Below are 23,685 nucleotides of genomic sequence, written 5' to 3'. Positions count from 1 at the left end.
CGTCTTGTAACGGGACTCCTGGAAGCACTTCTGGAGTACTTAAGATCTTGAAGGAACAGGAAAGTGATTTCTTGTCACCAGCGAGATTGTCAATGCAGGAGGTGGCCAACGTGCACCTTTAGAGTGCTTAGAAGCAAAGCTCTTGGGCTGTGGGTTTTTACCAGAGACTTTACCTGTGTTGTCCATGGAGATCACTTCAACTGAAGTCACAGTGTTGTACGGGGAAAGTAAGCGCAAAAAAAGACAAACACAAGAGAGGAGACAGGACAACGTGCTACTGGCAACTGATTCTTTTATTGAAATCTGCACACAATTGTTAGATAATATTGCCTTCTGACGTGTAGGGAGCCGATAGGTGGTGGGACGATGTCCCTATATATTGTGTGTGGATTTCAGGAAGGTTTCAACTTATTGTTCTGGGCAGACAAAAAGAAAGAGAGAGGAGACGGAGCGGTGCAGTGAGAAGGGTAAGATGTAAGTGTGTAGTTGGCTCAGATGTTTTATTGTACTGACATAACTGCGGGCCATGTGCATGTTCGCACTTTACGTGACCAGCTTTTCAAACCAAAGAAAAATTTTCAGTCTCCTGTGTTTACACAGACACATTCAGGAGCAAAAGAAATTCGTTTAGTGTGGTGAAACTACAGCAGCAGCATAGGTGTTGCTTGGTAGTGCTATGAACTAGTGGCTGGAGCTGGATAATTACAGCAGTCGCGTGTTTGGACTCTGGTATCTTTTTGGTGGGCACCTCTTCCACTTCCTTCTGCATATTGGTTGGACTTGTGGAGGTTCCGGCAGCTTTGGGATGATAGCTGTTTATGCCTGCAGCTGTGTCCCAGGAAGGTGAAGACCTGACATGCTCTCTGGTGCACTGCAACTGCCATGTCCATCTTCGCGTTCAGCTATGTACGCTCCGGCATTTTTCGTTGTCTGCATGACTGTAGCAGGAGACCAGGCCTTCATAGGCACGTTGTGCTCCGTTACCCTTTCATCCATTGTTGAAGGCTAGTTGCTTTTGTCTGATGTCTGGTAGCTGTGCTGCACATTTTGCGGTGGAACAACCTGTGGCTGTGAGAGACCAGTGTGCACTGGGAGCCACCTCCTTCTCTGTCTGCTCATTATCCTCTGTACTTGCAGTTTGAAACAAAAATCACAGAGAGCTTAGCCACTCAAAGAATGCTGCACAGAAACCAGTGTGCTACCAAATCTGTAGTTTCTCAGCAGCTTTCTAACTTCCTTCACAGATTAGTCAACCATGCACCATGTTCAGTCAGGCTAGACTGAACGTGGTGCATGCCCACTTTGGCGACAAACCGTTAAAATTGCTGGTTGGAGAATAGAGTGTTGTTGTCATTTACTGTTTATGTTGGAGAACCTTGCAGTGCAAAAATATCTGTGCAGGCCAATGAAATCTTCACCACTTTGATTTCAAAAATTCGACAGGGATTAGATATTCAAAGCCGGCATAGTGGCAAAGCAAGCTTTGAGGATTTCTCGTGATAGACCTCGAAAGCTTGTACCTTTGGCATATTTTGCAGCATTTTGCCACTTCCTCTGTGTCACTGCTTATGCTCGGCCAATACAGAGTGCTGTGTGCCAGGCCTTCGTCTCAGCTGTGCAGCCGGGTGCTGCATGAAGGCAGGAGTGGAGCCTGTGCACACCTTGGAAGGAGTGGCGAGGTGGTTGCTTCACAATACAAGACTGTCTTCAGTGTGCAATGCATATCTGAACCAACAGTACATCTACTATAGCTCTGGAATGACTTCTGTTTTATTGTCCGGCCATTTTTTGCTTGTATAGTTGAACCATAACTGGGTCTTGCTTCATCTTTTGCAACACTTGATTGAGGAGCTTACAAGGATGTTATTGCATCAACATGAAAATGTTCGCATTGTTCTGTTAGCAATACCGAATCTGGAAATTGGGATAATGCGTTAGCACAGTAAACAGTTGGTTTCCAGTAGTATACTTGACCTTTGTCAGATACTTTTACAGGTTAAACACATAAGCTGAAGACAGAGCAGGCACCTAGGTAACTGTTTTTAAGTTGATTTCAAACGACTTGTGATCGGACTCCACAGACATGTTTGGTTGCCAAAAAGCATGGGCTACGAATATTTTACAGCCGTGAGTAACGGCTGGCATTTCTTTCTCAATTTGAGCATATTGTGTTTTTGTCATCAAATGGAATGAATATGCTAGTGAGTGCCATCTTGTAATATCACAGCTCTGGCTCCATTTTGGCTGGTATCTAGCAACTGTATAATTGGCTTGCCCTTTTAGTAGTAAGCCAAGACAGGTGCATTTGAGAGTGCCTCCCGGAGAGCCTCACTTAATAATGGCCCCCTTTCAGGTTCATGCAGGTCTCCAGGGACATAGTCAGAAATATTTTTTTTTGAGGGGGGAGTGCACTACCAGGCTCAGTAGTATTTAAAAATAAATGTTCTGCACATTGATCTGTGTGTGATATTTATATATTACAAAACACATGCAAAGCTGCTGGCTTCATATTTTAGGTGGCCATCAATTGAAATAATACCACACAGATCATATCTTTACATGTAACAATGAAATGAAAATGTTAATTTAAAACATTACAGTACCAAATATGCTCACCATGGCACTTTTGCAAAGCAATCAAATACATCTGAAGCCATTATAGCATTCTCTCGCTAAGTGTAAAGTAGTTCCAAGCTTACTAAGCGGTCTTCATCCTTCGTCGAATGCAGATATTTCTTCACTGCACGCCAATGTCATAGGATTACGCTATGCATGTGCAGATTATTGGTAAGAAAGGCAACACCATCGCCGTAACCCAGAATTGGAAAAGCGTGTCTGAAAAAATTTGCACATTTTTTCTTATCAAAGTTGCAATGCAACTGTTCGTTGCGCAGAATTCAGGACGGTGTCGTAGCGTTTCACTTCCCATTTGGCATCCACCTCCTATTTGGTGGACGCTACTTTGCGATAGGGGTTTTAACCGACGGTGTATGTACCTTCAATTATAGGCCACTGTTTATTTAAGTGTAGGTGTCCAGAGAGAGCTTGGACAGGTACTGTGCCTTACTTTCCCCAAAAACCAAACCAACGAAGACATTTAACACTGCCAGACTCTGTGGCACTCTCTCTATACCAAAAATTGGCAAAATGAAAAGGTGGCTTTGGCACTCTTGCATCTACTCCTTAATTAAAGCTTAAGCATCCGCCTAATTTTTTTTTATCACTGCATGTAGGTTTGAGCATCCACAGTGTACCACACTGAAGCTATGATAGGACAATTATTCCAGGCAACTTAAGGTATGTTGGGTGCAATTTGCCGGCAGCAAATGCTTGAGTTGATGGTGGTCACATTGCCTGCCCTGCCATACCAGCCATGCCTAGCTTAGTTGCTTGAGGCACGCCCATAGTCGCGGGGCCGTCCACTGCTCCTGTAAAGGAAAAGATCAGGGAAGTGAAAATACCCCAAGCGTTTCCAGGCAAACTCTCCTCATCTGGTTGTCATTAGCTACTGTTTTAGAAAAGGTATTCACATTCAGTGCCAAGTAGAGGTGTGCACAGGCTGAAATTTTGAGCCCGAGCCCGGACCGGGCTCGGGTCTCCTGGCCCAATGCTACAGACCCGAGCCCGGTCCGGCCCAACCCGGCGCCCCGTCATGCTATAATTGCAGTTAAAGCTGTGAAAAAAACAACAATAATTTCAGGATAAGTTTTATCCAAGATCTTGAAATGTTGAGTTATGACGTTTGAAATGGCAAATTTGCTGAATATGTAGAAGCACAGCACGTAAGTAGAATTAACTTATTGTGCAAAAACAACAAGTTATGCTTTGAATTGAGGCATTTGCGGCACTCTTGGATAATGAACCCGATGGCATCGCTGAAGCTTCTTTCGATGCTACAACTTGTGGCGGGAATGGCTAACACATTCTTCGATAGGAAAGCACATTTTCGGTAAGCAGCTTGTTTGCTTCTCCAAAAGTGTGCTAGCTCTAACTTAAACGGGTTGGTTTTGTGGCCAATTACTCGATGAGCTCTCCTAGCTCACCGTGAGCATTGCAGATGAACTTTTTGCAGCAATAGAAATGAGAGAAAACTCTTGCACCGCAGGTGCTTTTAGCTGTGTCCCGCTTTAAATGAGGTTATGCTGAGGTAGAAGTAAGCCATAGTAGAGGCGTTTGAATGGCGACAGCATGGTGCGACTCTTGAAACGGATACCTTAGCATTAGCGCCGATGTTACCAAAGCGGAGATGCAAAGTCAGAAACTAAGTAGCCCACAACCAGCCCCTCTGCTTGGTCACTGACGGCTACCAAATAGTATCTGTTCGCGGTGAGGATGTGGGGAGGAAAGGTGGGTTGATGCCGAGCATTCTAGACGCTTATTGCACTATGCTCTCGTATTCGCACTTTTGCAAAACTTTCATGTATTCGTGATTGTCGTGTCTGGCCCGCCCAAGACAAATATACCTTTGCCCAGGCTCGGGCCGGGCCCATGCATAGCTTTAGCGCCGAGGACATGTCTCTTCTCTCCACAAGCATCCAGACCCCATGGCCGTTTGTTGTGCCGTGGTGCTATATAGTTATTAGTGACATCGTTTCTCACAGCCCTCCTCTAACTTCCCCTTTGTGGCCTCAGGCTATAGTTTGATGGCAGGTAGTAAGGTGCTCACTGGAAAGAAGTTGTTTGACTTTTCTTTCCAACTTTGTTCTTTTCCTTCTCACTTTTACATGTATTCCAGTAAGCTGCAATCATCAGTAGGCATCGCATTGTTGGTCTTACTTTGAGAGAGAGAAGGGGGTAGCTGAAGCACCACTATCTACCCTTCTCTCTGTGCCCCTGAAAGTTCTTCACATGAAGCTGTGAGCGATATAGGTTTGGGATGAAGCAGGTGAAAAAATTCACCATACTTAGAAAGAACTGCAGCTATTTTCATTTACTCCACACTTTTTTTTTTTGCAGGATGTCTTCTAAACTATCCTAGCCTAAGCTCACCCCATTGCATGACTGCATATGGCCTAAATACTTGACAGGTTCTTTTAAGAAACGGAATTTGCCATTCTAGTTGTTGTGCTGTCGGCATCACTTGAGTAGGTTGACAATATGTTCATGTCATACTTGTTATTTGTATGACCTCAGACAAGAATGGCATTAATAGCAATTGCAACGCCTACAAGGCCTTTTAAAGGCCCACTGTCCACCCTCCGGTCGAAAATATTTTCTTCCCCGGTGACTGTGAGACTTCGCCCCTAGAACGAAAGGCCGCAAAATGTTTTTGAAAAGAGTAACTAATAACGCAGTTACAGCCACCGCAATCACCCGATTCTGTCATGCCTCTCTCCTTCCGTTCCCTCGCAAAGGATTTTCACTCTCCTGCCCGAGGGCGTTCCTCCTCAATACAAATTCCCCTTCCTCCTCCGCGTTTGGCGGGAGGTGGGGGGCGTGGCTCTCCGCGAGCGCGAAAAAAAAAAAAAAACGGTCGAGGGAGCGCGCGCCGCTGGATTCAGTCTGGCCGTGGTGAGGGAAAGCGCGCTGCGAGCGGTAGACACCCATCCTTCTCCCGTCAGTCAGCGAGACGGACCAATGGACATCGTTCGCGGTACGTACGTCATTACTGTGGCCGTCGGGCCAGCGCAGGAAACGGGGAAGCTGGCTTTCCAAAGGAGAGCATGAGAGAGCTTTGAATTGTATTTTCGATGCTTTGCGGCACGCGTGTCACTGTAGCATTTTGCACAGACTATCTCCGGTACCTGATCGAAACACGGCTCCTTTGCTTAAAAGGGCCTTCCCTGGACAGTGGCCCTTTAACACTCATTGTACAGGGAAAAATTCCAGGTGGTGAAAAAATACTAAATGGCATCTGCAGAAACTTGAAGTGGCCAGTGGTTTTGCTCACTTGCAAATTTTCTAACTATCTATGTCCACTTTATCTGCAGAAAGCTAGAAGTAGCACCTAAAATTGAAAAATGCTTTGCTCCATCAAGGGGAGGAGTGCTGTCTTCTTGATTTGGCATAGGCTAATGTTCTCTGATAACACTTTGCTTGGTTTGGAAAGATCCAGACAAATGAATACTTTGTCTTTAGGGCAGCAACCACATTGCTGGCCCATTTCGCCGCTGGTTCTGTTACCTTAGCCAGTAACTTCACCTGCTTCCATTCTATCAAGCTCTGCCTTCATTTTTTCCAGAAGGAATTTAGCGACTTGATCATTCCTTTGGAACCAGTCTTGAGGTTGAGATGGCAGACCACACCCTATTAGCTTGCCAGGCACACTTAAAACATCTGCAGTGGGTTTTGCTGCTTCATACATTTCTCACTCTTCCATTGAAGTGATATGACTAATCAGCCCCACCTACTCTGCTGTGTACCCACTCAGTGTCACTTGTACATCGTCCTTGGTGACTAATGTTTTGTTGATGCCTGCGACATTCAGCCAAACACATTGGCTAGCTCTCCATGAAAAGCCAAGGAATGTATTTAGGACAATTTCACAATTGTCAGGCTCCTTGTTCGTGACTTTAATTGGCTGGTTGTGTGAAATGACTGAGTAGTTTGCACGTTTGCCAAGCTCGCAAAAGACCTATATTCCCTCTCTCTCTCGACAAACGTCAACCAGCGGTCATCCTTTCTGTTGCGATAGCATTTAAAGCCAGAAATCATCCCCCTGAGCTTCAACCGAAGCGATGTTTTCACTTCTTTGGTGCCATACTACCTTCATTTTGCCCACTGTGGCAAAGTGGCTTTATTTTCCTCATTTTTTAGCAATACCACCCTTCGCCAAGCAAGCTTTTCTGGTTTTATGGAGCTTTGCACATTTCTCATTATTTCTACCTTTTACTTTCGGTAATGCATTCACTGAAACTGCATTGACCTCGTCATGAATTTTTGTGCGTTTCTTAATTTTGTCACACTGGGTTCTCTGGCTCACCACATTTCGACCGTTTTTGTAGAAGTATCATTTTCAGAATCAGCTTTTCTCCTGCGATAATTAGAGACAAGGGTCTGCATTCTTGCCTCTAATTCCAAGAATAATTCTGCTTCTCGGCACATGGTCTTCTATGTCACCAAATTAGCAACTCTTTGCAAGTACGTTTAGCTCAGCTAACCAGTCATTGAAGTTTCACTGTCTTCTTGGCTCCGCATGCCGAAATAAAACTCATGACAGGCTAAGTTGAGCACTCAACTGCGGAACGCTTTCGCTTCTGTATTTCATTGTTAGAGTTCTCGCCCGTTTCAAAAATAAACTGCAAGTCTCTTGCTCTTTCTCGCCAGTTGGCATTAAGATGCTGACTGCTTGGACCTGTTTCAGCTGCTGGTTATAATATGTTACAATTGTAAAAACCTCGAACTCTTGCCTTCATGTGCTCCAGCTCTGCCAAACACTTCCCGTCTTATGGAGGGGTTTGGGGTGTGGTAGCCTTGAAGTGACTGGCATTCCCGCGGACTGTCGGAAGTGGTTTCTCACTTTTTTGACTGGAGTTGGGTGTTGATCATTAGATTCTTGGAGTCCTGTTTTACTTGCTGGAGCTAGAACCACGACAGTGTCAAATGTCCCGCTTCCGGCACCGTGTGTTCTCACGGATACAGTCGGGGAACAAAATATGTTTGTTTATTATGGCGTATGTACAACAGGAGCATAGCTGTTGCTTGATGGTGCTATAAGTTGGTCGCTGGAATTACATCTCCTATTTTCTCTCCACTGTCTAAACTGTGTGAACACAAAACAGTGTTTTGAGGCCGCAGAGTACAGTGCCAGCTCTCTCAGTGGTAATATGTTTTAAGTTGTTACATGCCAGGGGCTGCTTGAACATTCACTACACCAGAGTTTGCATTCACCCTGCCACGTGGTTTCGTTTTCTATTGATAGGCAGTGTTTTCTGTATTTATTCACTACCTCTGCCTAGCTCTTCATCTCAATGAAGTTTCAGGGAATAGGAATGTTACTGCTTACTATATAACACTCCAAATTTGGCATAAAGTCTCAGCTTTTAAGATTGACTTCAACGAAATTTCAGTGAGACTAAATCGGCTCCTAAGTATGTGTGTTTTTTTGTTTTTTCCCCTCCCAATGAGAGGCATTTGAAATTGATTGTAAGAGGCAGTGTATCTATGCATTAAGGAGTTCAAGAACCTGCTTTATGGTTTGCAAGTGCTCCTGCTACCTTTTACTTGGTGCCTCCTTTGGAATTTGTGCTTAAAACTGTCTGGTGTTTTTTTTTTTTTTTTTTTTTTTTTTTTTTTGTCACTGTCATTATCCTTTCTGAATGAGCGTTATGTGCAAATATAGGTAGGTGTATGTTTTGTATGAGCCTAAAACAGGCAGCAGAAAAATTATCCCCCCCTCTTTTTCTTTTAAGGCATGTTGACACATCACAGGTACATCAGGTACACAGGTACACTGTGTTTAGCAGTGCTTTGTATGTCTTTCTTCAGAGAGAGTTTATAGTGCTACCTATTGCTTTTTCCCTGCACAGCTTCAAATGTTTGGGCCAACCATATGTCACAGCAAAAAGTCCCAAAGTCCAAGCACAGCCACGATAATGTGCTATTTTGTTTGCTAGCTGGCTTTAAGCCTGTAACAGTTTTATCTATTTTGAGGCTGTTACAATCTGCTTTGCTTTCTTTCCTTCTGCTTTTACTTGCTCTCATTGCCTTAGTTGTGTTGTATGCTCTTGCCTACTCTAAATGCACAACACTAATCTTTTTTCAACGAGTATGCATTGTAAACTTCTCTTGCACCTTCTACCTGAATTTTTTTATCAAGGCAGTCGCTGTATTTGCATGACATACGTATCATCACGTTGACTCCTGGTGGACCAACTAGAATGGGCAAGTGGAGGCTAGCCAAGTTGTCAAATTGCTCAGGACTTTTGAATAAAAGTTCAAATAGTAGTTTTAATGTGGAGGAAAGCATAAGCAAAAATATTTAAAAAAAACACTGCAGAATCTGCATTGGAGTAATGCAAAAGCATGGATACTGCTGTTGGTTGCTTCTGGTTGCTTCTAGTTGCTTAACTTACTTCTTGTTTACCCATTTTAGTGTTTGATACTTTCAAATTGCGCGCCAATCCCTTCCTATGCCCTTTTTCGGCTCTACTTCCGGTTGCGTGGCATCACATACTCTACGTCACATTAATTCACTTCTTGTTCATTCATTTTAGTCTGGTACTTTCAAATTGCACGCCAATGCCTTCCTATGCCCTTTTTCGGCTCTACTTCCAGTTGTGTGTTGTCACCCTAATTGCCTTAATTATTGGTACTTTCAAATTGTGTGCCAATCCCTTCCTATGCCCTTTTTTGGCTCGACTTCAGGTTGCGTGACATCACATCTTTGACGTCACCCTAATTGATTGATTTAATTAACTACAATTTGATACATTCAAATGTGGCACCAAGAAATTTGCTAATGAGACCATTTTCACCTTTACTTTTTCATTTTTGCCTCTAATTAATTACCCAATTAACCTATTGGCCTAACTATTTTTTCGCGCACAACATTACATCGCCTTCTATCGATTGACACCACTCATTAACCTTTACAGCTTCTCAATTACTCACAACTGCTGCGGACAGAAATTTGTGAGCATAGCGAAGTAACACTTTCGCATTAAAATGAGTGCTTAAACGTATGGAATCTAACAGCAAAGAAGAAAAATACAGTGCACAGCAAACAAGAAAGATATCCTGCATGTATTGCTGATTTTTCTCGAGTCTACCTATGCATGGAGTCGTAAATTTGACTTGTATGTAGCTGAGCCACAAGTAATATCACATGTGTTCACACCTAATTCCGCAATAGCTGTCAGGCACGGTACTAAAGTGGGCTGCTAATAGTACAAATAAGAATTTACAACCCCAAATTTTTGTTTTTATATCACATAAACACTTTGTAGGTTAACCGTGAGTGTTCCGCGTAAAACCTGGCAACACTGTTCCTAAGATTCAGCCCATTTCTAAACCACATGAAAGGCTTTTAGATGCTCTTTAAGCGAAGTGGAACAACGGGTCAATGGCACTTGGTATGGACTGCCAACTGACATGGTCTCTGGAGCATTTTTTATGTGCGGCATCTCTGCACTACTTGTGTTGGCCAGCAGCAGTGGCTCACAACATGTTGACTGCATCCTTCTCGCAAGCAGTGAGAGGTGTTTTGTGTACGAATAAACGTCTTTGAATGACTCTGTCTTCTTAACAACTTATTGATGAGCTATGGCCGTAGCACTAGTTATTGTTGGCCTGTATTCAGTGCCAAACTTTTTTTTGCTGAGGTTTTCCTGAACCTATGAATGAAAAAATTAGAGGGTCTCTTAGATGTCTCTGAAGAGGAGAATGGCAAAGACCTACCCTTCCTCTCTTATCCTTTGCCTCTTATTGGCATTCATTGCAGTGCTACATATAATTATAATTGGTTTACAGGAAAGGAAAGGCGCAGTATCTGTCACACTTTCTTCGACAAGTGTGTGTTTGGATGGTACACCATCTCTCCTGTCGCGTGGCGTTCCTTGGCGCGTGTTCAAGTACGAGATTGCAGATGGCAGGAACACTAAACGGGAAGTAATCTCGCGGAATATGACAGATCTCGCGCATAAATCTTGCGCACGGGATTTCATTTCATGAGCCTAGAAAGGCTTTCGCCTTGATAATCGGCTGGCTCTATATGGTGCTATTGCAGCATTAAGTAGCAAAGTAGGTGCAATGCAGGCAACAATGTAGCAATGCTAACAATTTTACTTTCCTGGTCAGTTAAACCAAGAGAGTTTGTATTCATGTTTCACATCCTATGTGGCTCATCCTTTGTAGGGCTACTCTGGAAAAAAACATTCTTCAACTGGAGGCGATGTGCTTCAGCCATGGTTGTCCTTTATTAAGTTAGTGTTGGCTTGCATTTAGTATATCCATATCAAAAAGCGCGAAAAAGACTGGGACTAAGGAAGGACGACACAGGACGAGCGCTGACTCTCAGTACTTAGTCCCAGTCTTTTTCGCGCTGTTTGATATGATGGATCGATACCAACTCGCCCAAATCGCTCTACTTCTGCATTTATAGGTGTCTTTTTATTGTTGTGTGCAGGTGCTATGAAGAACTGTGATGCCGGAATGAACCGCAAAATAGACAAGCATCTTCAGAGAAGTCTTTTTGCAGTACTGCAGCCAGTGATGACAACCGCCTTTCAGACTGCTTGTGAGGCATTCATTTTTGCTCATATTTTTAGTACCTTTTTTGATGTACTAAATGATATTTTGAATATATATATATATATATATATATATATATATATATATATATATATATATATATATATATATGGCAGTCTTGAAGCCATAGGTAGTGTGAGGGTTCTAGTACAGCTTTCGCCCTCGCTCTTGATCACGTTCTACGTGACGCTGGCAGTAACACAGGATGTTCCACGTCCACCGCCGCTATGGTTGAGGGTGGCACTGGTGAACACACTCAAGGTTCGTATACAGACAACATTAATACCCAAGAAAGTAGCAGGGGGGACAGCGGCCGATGTAGCTCAGTTGGAAGAGCACCGGACGCGATATTCGGAGGTCGTGGGTTCGGTTCCCACCATCGGCACATTGTTTTTCCTTCTACTTTGTGCTTACTTGTCTTTCCCCTAAACAGATTACATTACTAATTTATGTGACTACTGAAGTAAAAATTAAAAAACAAAAAAAGACAAATTACAATCCCCCAATGCTTTCCTTGGCCTCGCCGACTGTTGGCTTCTTTCCTTCATGTATTATAACGAGCACCTTCATTTTCCCCTTCATTTATCTGCACATATATATATATATATATATATATATATATATTTATTTATTTACCACATACCGTACACTGGACAGTAAATTTAGGCCAAGGCAAGCGTATTCCAGGGCTGTGTGTTGTTTGCAATAAAGCCAACCCTTGAAATAGAACTGGCTCTCATGAACTGACATGTCTCACTCTGTCTTGTGTAGTGTGTGAAACTTGTCAGCAAGTCCAAGAATAGGGTTCTAATTGTTCAGTGTCTCATTGTCTGTGACTTGCAGAAAAAAAAAAAGCTTATGATCAGCAGAAACCTATGTTCATCATGGCGCCGAAACTGATGTGCACAGGCCCCTCATGTTGCTTCTCAACGGGCTTCTGTGATTAGGATTGTCAAACCGTGCTAGATGCAAAAAAAAAAAAATGAAATGCATATTTTCTAGTTTTTTTTTTTTTTTCTTTTTTTTTTGTCCCCAAGGTTTGAGAAATTAACCTCGGTTTTATGCCTCACATTCTTTTTTCTTTAGTGTAATACCTTGCCTTGCGATACAAAGTGCTTAGTTACAAAAATGGGTACATGCCGGATTTCTTTAAAAAATATGTCAATGCTTGTGATAGGTGGCCCTTGCTATATACTTTGGATCACACTCATATGATCCAAAATTTACATCTCTTCATTTTTGTGCGAACGTAAGGTTTCTTTCCTGTTTAGAGGCTCCAAAATTTGAATTCGTGCTGCAAAGTGCATTTTTTTTTTTCTTGTGAGGTACTCCAAATATAGATTTCACCGCTTCATAACTATGATTTTTCTGCTCCAAAAATTGCTACAAATTCAATTTAAGCTGTTGCACCCTTGCTCAGGCTATGAGCAACGCCATAGCGAAGGGCTCTGGAAAATTCAACCACCGGGGGTTCTTTAACGTGTACTGATATCGACTGAACTGAACTGAACTGATATCGCACAGCACCAGAGGTGGGCAACCTCATGAGGTTTCGACCTCATGAGGTCGACCTCAACCTCAAAATGACCTCAACCTCACGGAGTGAGGTGAGGTTGAGGTGAGGTTGAGGTGAGGTCGGTGACAGCTCGAAATTGTTTGAGTGAGGTCACGAAATTGGACCTCAACCTCACGCGTGAGTTTGAGGTTGAGTGAGGTCGTCATTGTGTGAGGTCGAAATTGTGAGGTCCAGGCTTTTTGCTGTTGCCGCGGCTTTCTTCGAAGAGCGCCCCTTTTGACGCGGAGCTCGAGCGTACTGCCGTGGTGTGCCCGCCGACTCTCGGTGTTTGGTTACCCCCCATTCGGACGACCGGATGCGGCAGCCCCTGCCCAGCTTTCGGCATTCCACCGTAATGTCAGCAGCCCGAGACCGCTTCCCTCTGGTCTACTTGGAAGGAGATATTTTTTTTTTTTTATTTCACGAACTCCTCATGCCCCTCGCCAGCCACCCCCGTTTCCCCTGACTTGTTTGTGCCGATGCTTGCGGCAGGCTCAAACACCCAGGAGCGCGCAAAGCACATAACTCACGTTGACCTGCGGTGCTTTTGTCGGAGGCCGCAAAGAAAGCAGCAGACTAAAAAGCGAAGCAAATTGTCTTTGCGCAGACGGCGCGGTGCAGAACTGTGTCTTGTGCATGCCCGTTTCCAGGCGCTATAACGGCTGCTGCTTTACATTCGATAAAGGACCCTGCTGTACATTACACGGAAACTTAACAGAAAATGGTGCAGCGAAATTGTTAGGGGACGTGATACTGACAGATAAAAAAAAACATGAACAAACCAGAAAAACTGGCACAATACCATCTGGGCATTTTATCGAAGTCCTCCCTTTCGAATTGTACGTCATCGTTCTATATTTCGGTCCTGTAAATTTATATTCTTGTATTTTCCAGAACAACCTCTCTTAGTTTTGTGCTGCTTGTTTCTTATACAGATTCACAGGTGGCCCCGAACAACTGCAATGGGATGAAATGGACGGCACGGCACATTTTATAAGACGCAACTGGTATACAGGAAAACGCATGCGCATGTTAACCATTTGCCGAGATTGAACAGACAAAAAAATATATGGGGCTAGTATGCAGTCAAGCGCAATGAAAAAAAAAAATGATTTCGCTCCGCTAAGGCTCTTTATTTCTCTCTCAAACTCTATTGAAATCAAGCAATGCGGGAGGAAGGAGGAGAGTAAGGGATTCTTAACTTCATAATATCAGGTTTTTCTTGAAATCTCTTATTCAGGCGCAGAAAAAACAAAAACAAAAAGAGAACAGCGTTCTCCTACATGTTTTTATGAGCTAGAAAGTATTAAGATGGTTTCCGGCTGGACATTTTGGTGTCTAGACAGACGAATCGGTGTGGCGAACTGAACGTGTCTGTTTTGTGCTCCCGTCTGCTCGAGACGGACAAATCAATCTGATGAAAATTTTTGTGGCCAGATGTCGGAATAATTTTTTCAGATATTTGTTTTTTTTTTCTTTAAAAATCAATTTTAACGTACGGGATGTGAAGCCAATTACATGCTAGCACTGAGGAATGCCGTATTAAGTCGATGTCTCAAACCTTCTATAAGCTCTGGGAAGCGCAGTTCTCTTCTGTTTTTAGTGTGCGATATTTGTTATTACTTTCGTCAACATGGTATTTATTTATATATATTTTCTTGTATGTCAATTAATTTTGTACACTGCCGAAAAGAGAACAGGCTTCTTCCCTCACATTACGCTCTTTTTCAGAGGCCCATAGCCCAACCCTCCTTTCCACTTACCCGCGCGGTCATTTAGTTTTTTTCTTTTTCTTTTGCAAGTATTGGAAAGCGCGATCTAGTCTCTGAAAGCGGAGCTGGCACACATACGCCATTGCCATTTGGTGTGTATTGGTGACAGTTGGGCATTCACCGCATGAGCAAAACCAGATGCCTACAGACCATGCATGGCAAAATTACTTTTGAAAAGGAATTAAATTACATAACTAATTAATTTGCTGAAAACCTAAGAAAAGTAATTAAATTACATCACTCATTACTGCTCTAAAAAGTAATGAAATTACATTATGATTACTTATATTGTGAAATTAAATTACTTTTAAATTACTTTCTAGTTTCCATCCATGCAAAAACTAATCAAAGCTAATAAACAAAACAAAAGCTTGGTCTTCGGATGCGAAGGACACACATTCTTTCGTCTTCCCGCCAAATTCTGTCCCAGAGAGCTATTCCTTCCCTCTCTCCTACAGCACGGGCTATTACAAAAAAAAAACAAAAAAAAAAAACACGTGGTCGAACAGTCGTGAAATGACCGGCGAACCCAGCGTCTTGCTGGCACGGAGCTGTCTCCGCCATTTGAAGGGCCCGAAGAAGCTAGGTTATTTATTGCTTCCGCAGTCCCAAGAATCGACGTGGGCACATATGTGCTCACTGCTCAGTAATGCTCAAACCACGGTGCCTCACGTCATGGACCCTTCCGCCTATCTCCCCCAGCCCCAATCCTCCCTCGCACCGTGGTGTTGAGTGTAACCAGGCACCACTGTGCACTAGCCGACGCAGCAGGGAGTGCCGCTGCGCCGCGCTCGCAACTAGTTTTCAGCTCCAGCCTTTTTGCACCATTTCTCCCTTCGGGATTCCCTTGACGCCTTGTATCCTGCTACTTGGAGAATGGTTGCCCCTGCTACACACGAGGTCTCAGACGCACTGTTATGCTTAATCTGTCCCCCTTTGCCGATCCGTTACGTTGGCTTCGCTTGCCGCCCGTCGTTCTTGCTTTCGCGGCACTCTACTTCGTTGACTATTGAAGGAGTAGTGGCGCACTTTAGTAAAAGTAATTTCGAAAGGAATTAATTACTTTTGCTGCGAAATTACTACCAAAAAGTAATTCATTACATTACTGAATTACCAACCCGAGAAAGAAATTCATTACATTACAAATTACCGAGAAAAGTAATTCAATTACAGTAATTTCATTACTGTAATTCAATTATTGCTATGTCTGCTACAGATGGACGGCGAAGGGAGGAGCGCGTGCACAGCGGGGGGCGCGGTCCCTCCGGGCTGCTTGCTCGCCTCCTTTCTGTTGTTCTTGCCTTTATTTTACGTTTATGTGCTGTAACTATACGACAGTAACGGGGAAACGGTTTCTCTAGATTCACCTACGGTGCATGCGGCGAAGCAGCTTCGGAGACACCACCGTGCAATTTATTAGTTCATTCTTCAAAGGAAAACAAGTGAATACCACAAAGAAGCTCGTCTCAGAATTGTTGGCGAAATGGCATCCAGTATTCGGTTCGGACGTACAAGTATTTTTATCGTGTGTGTGTGTGTGTGTGTGTGTGTGTGTGTGTGTGTGTGTGTGTGTGTGTGTGTGTGTGTGTGTGTGTGTGTGTGTGTGTGTGTGTGTGTGTGTGTGTGTGTGTTTAGGCGGGTGGGAGTAGGACATTTTGCTCCGGCGAAATTTGACGGGCGAGCCGATGTTCGCGACAGCAAAGTGGTTCTCGTTTACCCTTTTTCCTAGCAGTTCCGACCCTTGTAATTTTTTATTGTAAGCGTGGTGTTCGAAGAAGCAATTTCACCAATTCTTGCAATACGCCACGGGATCACAGAATTATAAACTAACGCCCAGGATTGACCGGTTGGGACCTCATAAGATAAACAGCATTCCTCTTCGAAATTTTCTGAAGGTTTATGCGGCGTTGGCCGAGTTTTATGATTAATTGGTGTTTTGCTGTCTTTTCCTCTTTTGTTTGTTTTGTTTGGGATTCACAAGTCGTTTCATGAGTGGCTATTACGGAAAATTTGTGCCCCGTTAATATGACATCCGTTAATATGGAGGACCCGAATTATGGACAGTTTTTCTAGGGGCGAAGATTTTTCAATGTATTTATGTCTCGTTAATATAGAAACTCGCTCTCTGAACCATGGAGATGGGATGAATGCACACAGCCTATTCGGCCCATGTATTTGTGTCTCGTTAATATGGACATCGTTTGAAAAAAGCAGAAGAGTCCGAACGCAAGTTAAAGAAGGGTGCGCAAGCCGGGAACCTATGCGACAGCATATACGGTCGGATGCCTGAACGAGTCCTGTGGAGTTGGAAAGAACCAAAGCGGGCGTGTCGTCGTTTTAGGAGGGAAGGGGGGGGGGGAGGAGGAGGAGGAGAAAAGGAGGGTGGATGACAGGGATCTTACGCAGCAAACCGAGGGTCAGCTACTAGGAAAGACCCCAAAAGGAGGGAACCGGGAGATTTCTTGTTGCAGCGGCAGCGCCGCAACTAGAGGCGCAGTCGGGAAAACAGCAACACGTGGTCGCAGAACAGAAGAACGTAAGAAAGCGTAAGAGCGTAAGAATAGTGTAAGAAAGAAACAATAAGAAGAAAGACAAGCGCCAAAATTGGGGGTGGGAACTGAAGTTTTTCTATCCCAGAACACAGTGTGTTCCATGAAGCCGTTAACGCTTTTCGGTCAGGGTTAAGACACACTCACGAAGTAGAGCGACAACAGAAACGCGACGACCACGCAACCAGGACCGGGCGTCCCGTCGTGGACGCCCTTCCTTCTCATGCTCCTAATTTTCGTCACTGTTGCGCTGCCGAACTACCACATTTTGCAACACAGCGATCCGCATGTCGGCTTCGCCTTGAGTCAACGATGCGCCCTTGACAAGGTCTGAGCTCTTCGTAGTCGGCTAGCCGTCATTCTAAACTGTACTTCAGCTTGCAGTGTTTGTTTCATAGGAACACATACAAACGGCACAGGAAAGGGCTGTTTGATAGCCCTCTGTATAGTAGCCTGCCAACTTGACTCCCTCGCTTCCTTACAAAAACAGTACAAGGCAAGAAAGAGAATCAGAAGAACGGAAAGTCAGGGAGGTTAACTAGGGAAAAAGAGTGCAAAGAAGCAGGAGCCTGTAACTCTCAACTTTAGTCTGACTTTTGGCATGGTGGGAGTTAAACGCAAAAGAATGGAGCTGAACTTAGGCGCGAAGCGGGAAATCTGTGAAAACAAGCGGCAAAAGCAATCGCAGTCAATCCAAGCCGTGAAAGACTGGACCCAAGTTCAACTAGGCCTCAGCCTCGTCAGGTCGACGGTATACCATCTATATATTCTACCGGACTCCGATAAATGGCTCAACGTCGGCATCACAGCGTAAGCCACAGTCCGACAGCGCCCAGCACAGTTCGAAGAAATGGAGTCAGCCTTATTAATGTGGTTCGGAAATGTGCTCGCGAATGGTGCTGTCGTGAGCGACGAAATGCTTCAAGAGAAGGCTCGCTGCCTCGGCAACATTATGGGTGCTTCTTCTCCTCCGTCTTGATAGGTTTTACCTGTGATGACTTACGGAATTTTTGTTCAGTAAAACAGGGAGATGTTTACTGAGAAATATTATTCTACGCTCTGTCTAGGCGTTACTGACTTCAGCTACTCAAGAGGATGGCTGACAAGGTTTAAGAACAGGCATGACGTTTCACGTCGACGGATTTTTGAAGAGGGTAGCATCGACATCTTGGCGGTGTTTATATACCCAAATTAATTAAAACAGCAGCCAATATTTATAATTTTTTTCTCAATTATATACTTTTCGTTTTTATTCATGACTCGTTATTATGGATGACTCGCTTTATGGACAGTTTTGGTCGGAAACCAAAGCGTTCATACTAACGAGGCACGACTGTATTCCTATTTTTTCTTAATTTAATGTATTCTGTCGCAAAACAATCTACAGTGTATTAAAAAAAAGCTCGGCAATCATCAATTTTTTTTTTTCGAATTAAGAAAAAGAGCAAGGATGAAAGCTTGGGCGCGTTGGTGTCGGTTTTCTTGCCTCATAGCGCTAAACAGACAGGGACACAGCCAGACATACGGGATGGGCGATAAAAAAAAGTGCCCGTCCCGTGTGTCTCGCTATGTCCCTGTCTGTTTAGCGCTATGTGGCAAGAAAAGAAAAAGAGCATATCGTCATTGTTGTCGTCGTCACTAGGGTCAACAGCATGTCTTTTCAGTTTATAGTAAGAACTGGCTTGTTTTCTTTCTAATACGAATCTTGTTCACGTGGGTCAGATGGGATAAACTCTTTGTATTGCATTATGGGCCTATGCATAGTAACGTGGTACCCATGTAGGCCTTAGATTGAAACCGACCACAAAAGGGTAGGCGAGGAGGGGGAGAGGATTGCCACTTTAGTGCAGAGTTGGACATGTAGTGTCCAGAGTTTCTCTGCTTTTATCCAGGATATTAATTGTAGTATAAAATTAGGAGTAAAATACAGCCTTCATACGACCAAATTCTGGCTAGCCTATATATACCCCAGGATTACTGAGAAATGTATATTTGCTTTAAGTTACGGTTTAATTTAATGATTCTTTTTTTTTTTTTGAGGTCGAGCGCCTGACCTCAACCTCACATTTTGAGTTTGAGGTGAGGTTGAGTGAGGTCGCCAATGGTCACCTGAAAAGTGAGGTGAGGTCGCCTGGGGGACCTCAACCTCAATTGATGAGGTTGAGGTTGAGTGAGGTCGCCAAATATTTTTTGAGTTTGAGGTGAGGTCGAGGTTTTTGAGGTCAAATGCCCACCTCTGCACAGCACACGAAACCACTTGTGTTCGTGCACCTAAAGAAACTGTATTGTATTGTAACTGGCCTGAGTAGCATTACAATTAATGAGCCCTTTGTTAACAAAAGTTAAGAAAACATTGTCACTCTCACACAATCGTCTGAGTGGAGTACAACACCTTCAGAGCCAGTGGAGGAAATTGAGCTGATGGGAGCAAGGCATTTTTGTGCCAGGTTTTTACTAAGCTTGCACAATCCTGTATTTATCACTGTGCCCTCCATTTTATTTGCCCGCTGTGGTGGTGCAGTGGTTAGGGCACTCGACTACTGTGCCCAAGGATGCAGGATCAGATCCCAGTCACAGCAACCACTTTTCGATGAAGGCGAAAAGCAAGGCGCCCTTGTGCCGTGCGATGTCAGTGCACATTAAATGAACCTTAGCAGGTCAAAATCTCCGGAGCTATCCACTACAGCGTTTCTGATAGCCCAAGTTGCTTTCGGACTTTAAACCCCACCAACCAAACCAAACCAAACCTTCATTTTGTTTCTATGCTAAAGTTGGAGACCAGTTACAGGCTTATTTCGTTTTAATATAAAGTAGAGGTCTCTGACTTGGAATTTTTTTTTTTTTTTTTTTTTTTTTCATGTGCAAACTAGCAAAATTATTCACTCATCCGATGTGGGCTGCCATACTGTTTCCATGGTAATGAAAGAACAAAGAAACAAAACTGATGTCGAAAGAAAATTTCTTTCTCATACTTCCAAACAATGCAGAAAGCATACAAGCTCGAGCTTCTGGCGCCATTGCAATTCTTGTGCAGAGTTTAGCGCAACGACAAAGCAAACCCATATTCGTATGACTTGTTCTCCGAGGACTGTTTGCACTATCAGGTGAAAGTTGCTGCAAGTGCAGTGCAGTGGTCAGGTTTAAGCAGTGTTCAGAATTTCAATGACAAATCAAGATGTTTTGAAAGAGTGGTGCTTACCTTTTGTACACTGAGTATGCAAATTCTGGATGAGCTGAACTAGCCTTCTTTGCAGAAAGGGTTAAAGGATTTCAATATGAAGTTCTACTCTTCTTTTTTCCTTTAATCTGTCATTCCCAAAATGCTTATAGTATGGAACCTGATTTCACATCACAGCTTTCTCATCACACCCATCACATCACGTCACATCACATCATAGTTTCACGATCAACTCCAAAAAACAATATGATGTAACTGAGTGCTGGGGGAAACGCAGGGGCTGATCACATAGATCACCTCTGATGCACCGCAGATGTTTAAGCATCTCATACAAGCTACCAGGAGCCTTAGGTTTACAAGTCTCTTTGGATACAAGTATGGATGAGTCTTCATGAGCCCGGGTGAAACCAGTTCGGTTCAAGTTACCCCTACAAAGCCTATTTAAGGTTGTCTTTAAAACCCTCCTGCTTAAAATTTGAGTTGTAAAGGTAAGCTTGCTGTTACATAAAGCAGTGTAATTAATGTGCAGAAATGATCTGTCTGTGTAAGGCAAGTTTTTCGCATGCAGGCTCTTTCAGTCTTAATGAAAATGTGAAGCTAGCACAGCCATTTCTATCGTTACAAAAATTTTCGCATTTTTCCTATTAGTAAAAGCTCGTTAATTTGACTCCCGTTAATTTGGAAAATCGGATAAGTCGACCTTCGCGCCTGGTCGCCAGAATTATGTATAGGAGTCTATGGGACAAAACTCGTTAATTCGGACGGATTTGACCGTACAACGGATAATTCGGACAACTTCGGGCAGCTACCGAGGCTCGAAAACGAAAATAAGACGAACGCGGCGCAATAGCGATACCCAAAAGCAGCATCTCCATGGACATCAATTAATCAACTTGGCTCGACTTGTGGCTGAATGGGCGCTTTTTCTTGTTTTTTCACGAGTCGACGTTACTGGCGATGCCATTTTGTCATTTTGCTGCTGTCGGTGCGCTACGCTGTTGTATTGAAGACTGCTCACATTAGTGCGGCTCATTGCTTCTCTGTTGTGCGCTGGTATCACCGCACTTGCCCCCGATGGCAACACCGGTGAAATGGCCGAAGAGCTACGAGGCCAAGGACTTGGCTACCAAAGTGGAAATTTTGCGGGCCCTTAAGAACGGGCTCTCCCGACAAGAAGCAATGAAAAAATATGACGTTAAAAGGAGTACTTTAAGCACATATGTAAAAAATGAAGAACAGATTCTTCAGGCGTTCGAAAGCGAGAAGCTCCAAGCGTCAAGAAAGCGTCTGCGAACAGCAGCTCATCCGGAGTTGGAAGAAGCCTTGCTTCGGTGGGTGGTCAACTCACGTGATGCAAACCTCCCATTGAGTGGACCCCTCATCATGGCGCAGGCTGAGAGGTTTGCACTGATGATGCATATCGATGGATTCAAAGCGTCAAAAGGGTGGTGTGCGCGCTTTAGAGACAGACATGGTCTCGTTTTCAAGAATGTGTGCAGCGAAATGATGGTGATGGTGGCCCACCCTTAATATCGGGTCGCCGGTTTAACTTCAAGAAGCTAAAGGCGTGGCCTAAAAGTAAAGAAAACACACAAAAAATCACTGTAGCTGCGGCCGCGTCACAAGGATGTTGCTCCTTGCTGCTCGCCACCAAAACTCCAATCGTCTCTTTGTAGCTTCAATCGCATCCACCGAGGCTGCCTCTCCACTGGCAAGCCTAAAGCCGAGTACTACAGGTAGTGACATCGTACGGGCGGGCGGAGAGATAGCTGGACACTCGAGTACCACGTGGTCCGTTGACTCCTCTGCCACACCGCAGAGGGCGCACACAGTCGTGAGGCCAACCATGAATTTCGCTCTCCACCTGCTTGTACGTAACGCTCCCGAGCGTGCCTCTGCCAGCAAACGACTACCGCGCGAGTTATCACACCACAGCTCCTTTCGGATGGTGTCCTTCTCCGCCCGGTATAGGTCCAATGACACTTTTTCTTCGGAAGTCTTCTTCCATTCCTCCGTCTCGACCAGCTGTACCTGGGTCCGGATCTTCTGCTGTGCTGTGCAGTCCAGCTCCGATGCTTTTGTGGCCAACGATACCGTCGGAAGCCCGTACCTCTGCCGAAGAGACCGTGTTCGGCGCGTCCAGCTCGTCGTTCGGCTGGTGAAAATGGTGTGCATGAGTGTTTGACGGGCCACATTCGACTCGGGGAGACGGAACAGGCGGTTCTCGAACGCCGCTTTCGCCACTGCTTCCCGGGCTGTTAATGACAACCAACCCATGTCGCCCTGGATGGTTTCGATAGGGACGTGTTTGGTAGCCCGAGTGCCATTCGGCCGGCCTCCCTCTGGCGCCTCTCCAAAAATTCTCTCGTACCCGCCGAGAGACAGAGTACGGCATTGGCGTAGGTCAGACCCGGGACCGCCACCATCTTCCAGAGTGCCCTTGTGACCTCGTAGCGGTTGTAGGTCCACAAGGCCCGTTGACCTAACATGCCTCTCGTGCGAGCGGCCTTCGCTCTGAGGAGCCTCTCATGTGCCGTTAAATAATTCGCTCCCGCACTCAGTCGGACGCCAAGGTACTTGGTCACGTTGGTTTGTGACACTGCATTGCCCTGGAGATCCTACACTCGATCAGGTTGATGGTTGTGAGGCCCCCACACCATAGCCACACACTTGGTTGAGCTAAAACGCAGACCAAGCCGTCTCATCTCCACACCACAGATGTCCAGCAACCGCTGCAGCTCCTCGGGTGATCTTGCCAACAGTGCCAAATCGTCAGCGTATATTAAAGCTGGGATCCGGTGAACTACCAGCGCTGCTTCCTCGCTGTGCTCCAAAGTGTAGCCACATCCCGACTCTGCCAGCTTTTGTGTCACCCCACTCACATACAGCATGAACAGCAGTGGGGAGAGCGGGCATCCTTGCCGCAGGCCTTGGTGCATCTCCATGGGCGCCGTCACCACATTGTTCCACTCCACCACCGCTGATGGAGCTGCATAAGAGGTGCCGTCAACGAAGATGTTGCCAACAACTGGAAGAACACTCAGCTGCTGGAACATATCGCAGCATATGATCCAAATGACATTTTTAATGCTGATGAAACAACACTTTTTTTTAAGGCATTGCCTGACATCCCTGCATCGGAGGAAAAAGGAGTAAAGAACGAGTCACCGTTCTTTTAGCCGCAAACATGACAGGGACAGAGCGCTTGCCGCTTGTCGTCATTGGAAAGGCACAAAAGCCACGGTGCTTGAAGAACGTGCCTGCTGTTCCGGTGGAGTACCGGGCTAATAAAAAGGCCTGGATGACATCGGAAATTTTTCACGGCTGGATACCAAAGTTAGAACGACAGTTTTCCGCGAAGAACCGCAAGGTGTTAATTGTCCTTGACAACTGTAGTGCACATAACAGTGCCACCGGACTGAACAACATTGAAGTTGTTTT

At 44.6% G+C, this 23,685-nt stretch overlaps 1 protein-coding gene across 1 annotated transcript in view; it reads left to right on the top strand.

The window, feature by feature from the left end:
* Positions 1–23,685, top strand: part of LOC146203463 (uncharacterized) — an 83,314-nt gene that overhangs the window by 18,553 nt on the left and 41,076 nt on the right. The window contains exon 6 of the mRNA XM_084588782.1: positions 11,066–11,176. Coding sequence (XP_084444908.1) covers positions 11,071–11,176 — 106 coding nt within the window. The 5' untranslated portion in view covers positions 11,066–11,070. The remainder of the gene's footprint in view (positions 1–11,065; positions 11,177–23,685) is intronic.

This window comes from Amblyomma maculatum, chromosome 1 (assembly GCF_055883805.1).
Source record: "Amblyomma maculatum isolate TAMU_Amacu chromosome 1, ASM5588380v1, whole genome shotgun sequence".
In the NCBI taxonomy this organism is placed as follows: domain Eukaryota; kingdom Metazoa; phylum Arthropoda; class Arachnida; order Ixodida; family Ixodidae; genus Amblyomma; species Amblyomma maculatum.
This window is presented reverse-complemented; position numbering and strand designations above follow the sequence as displayed.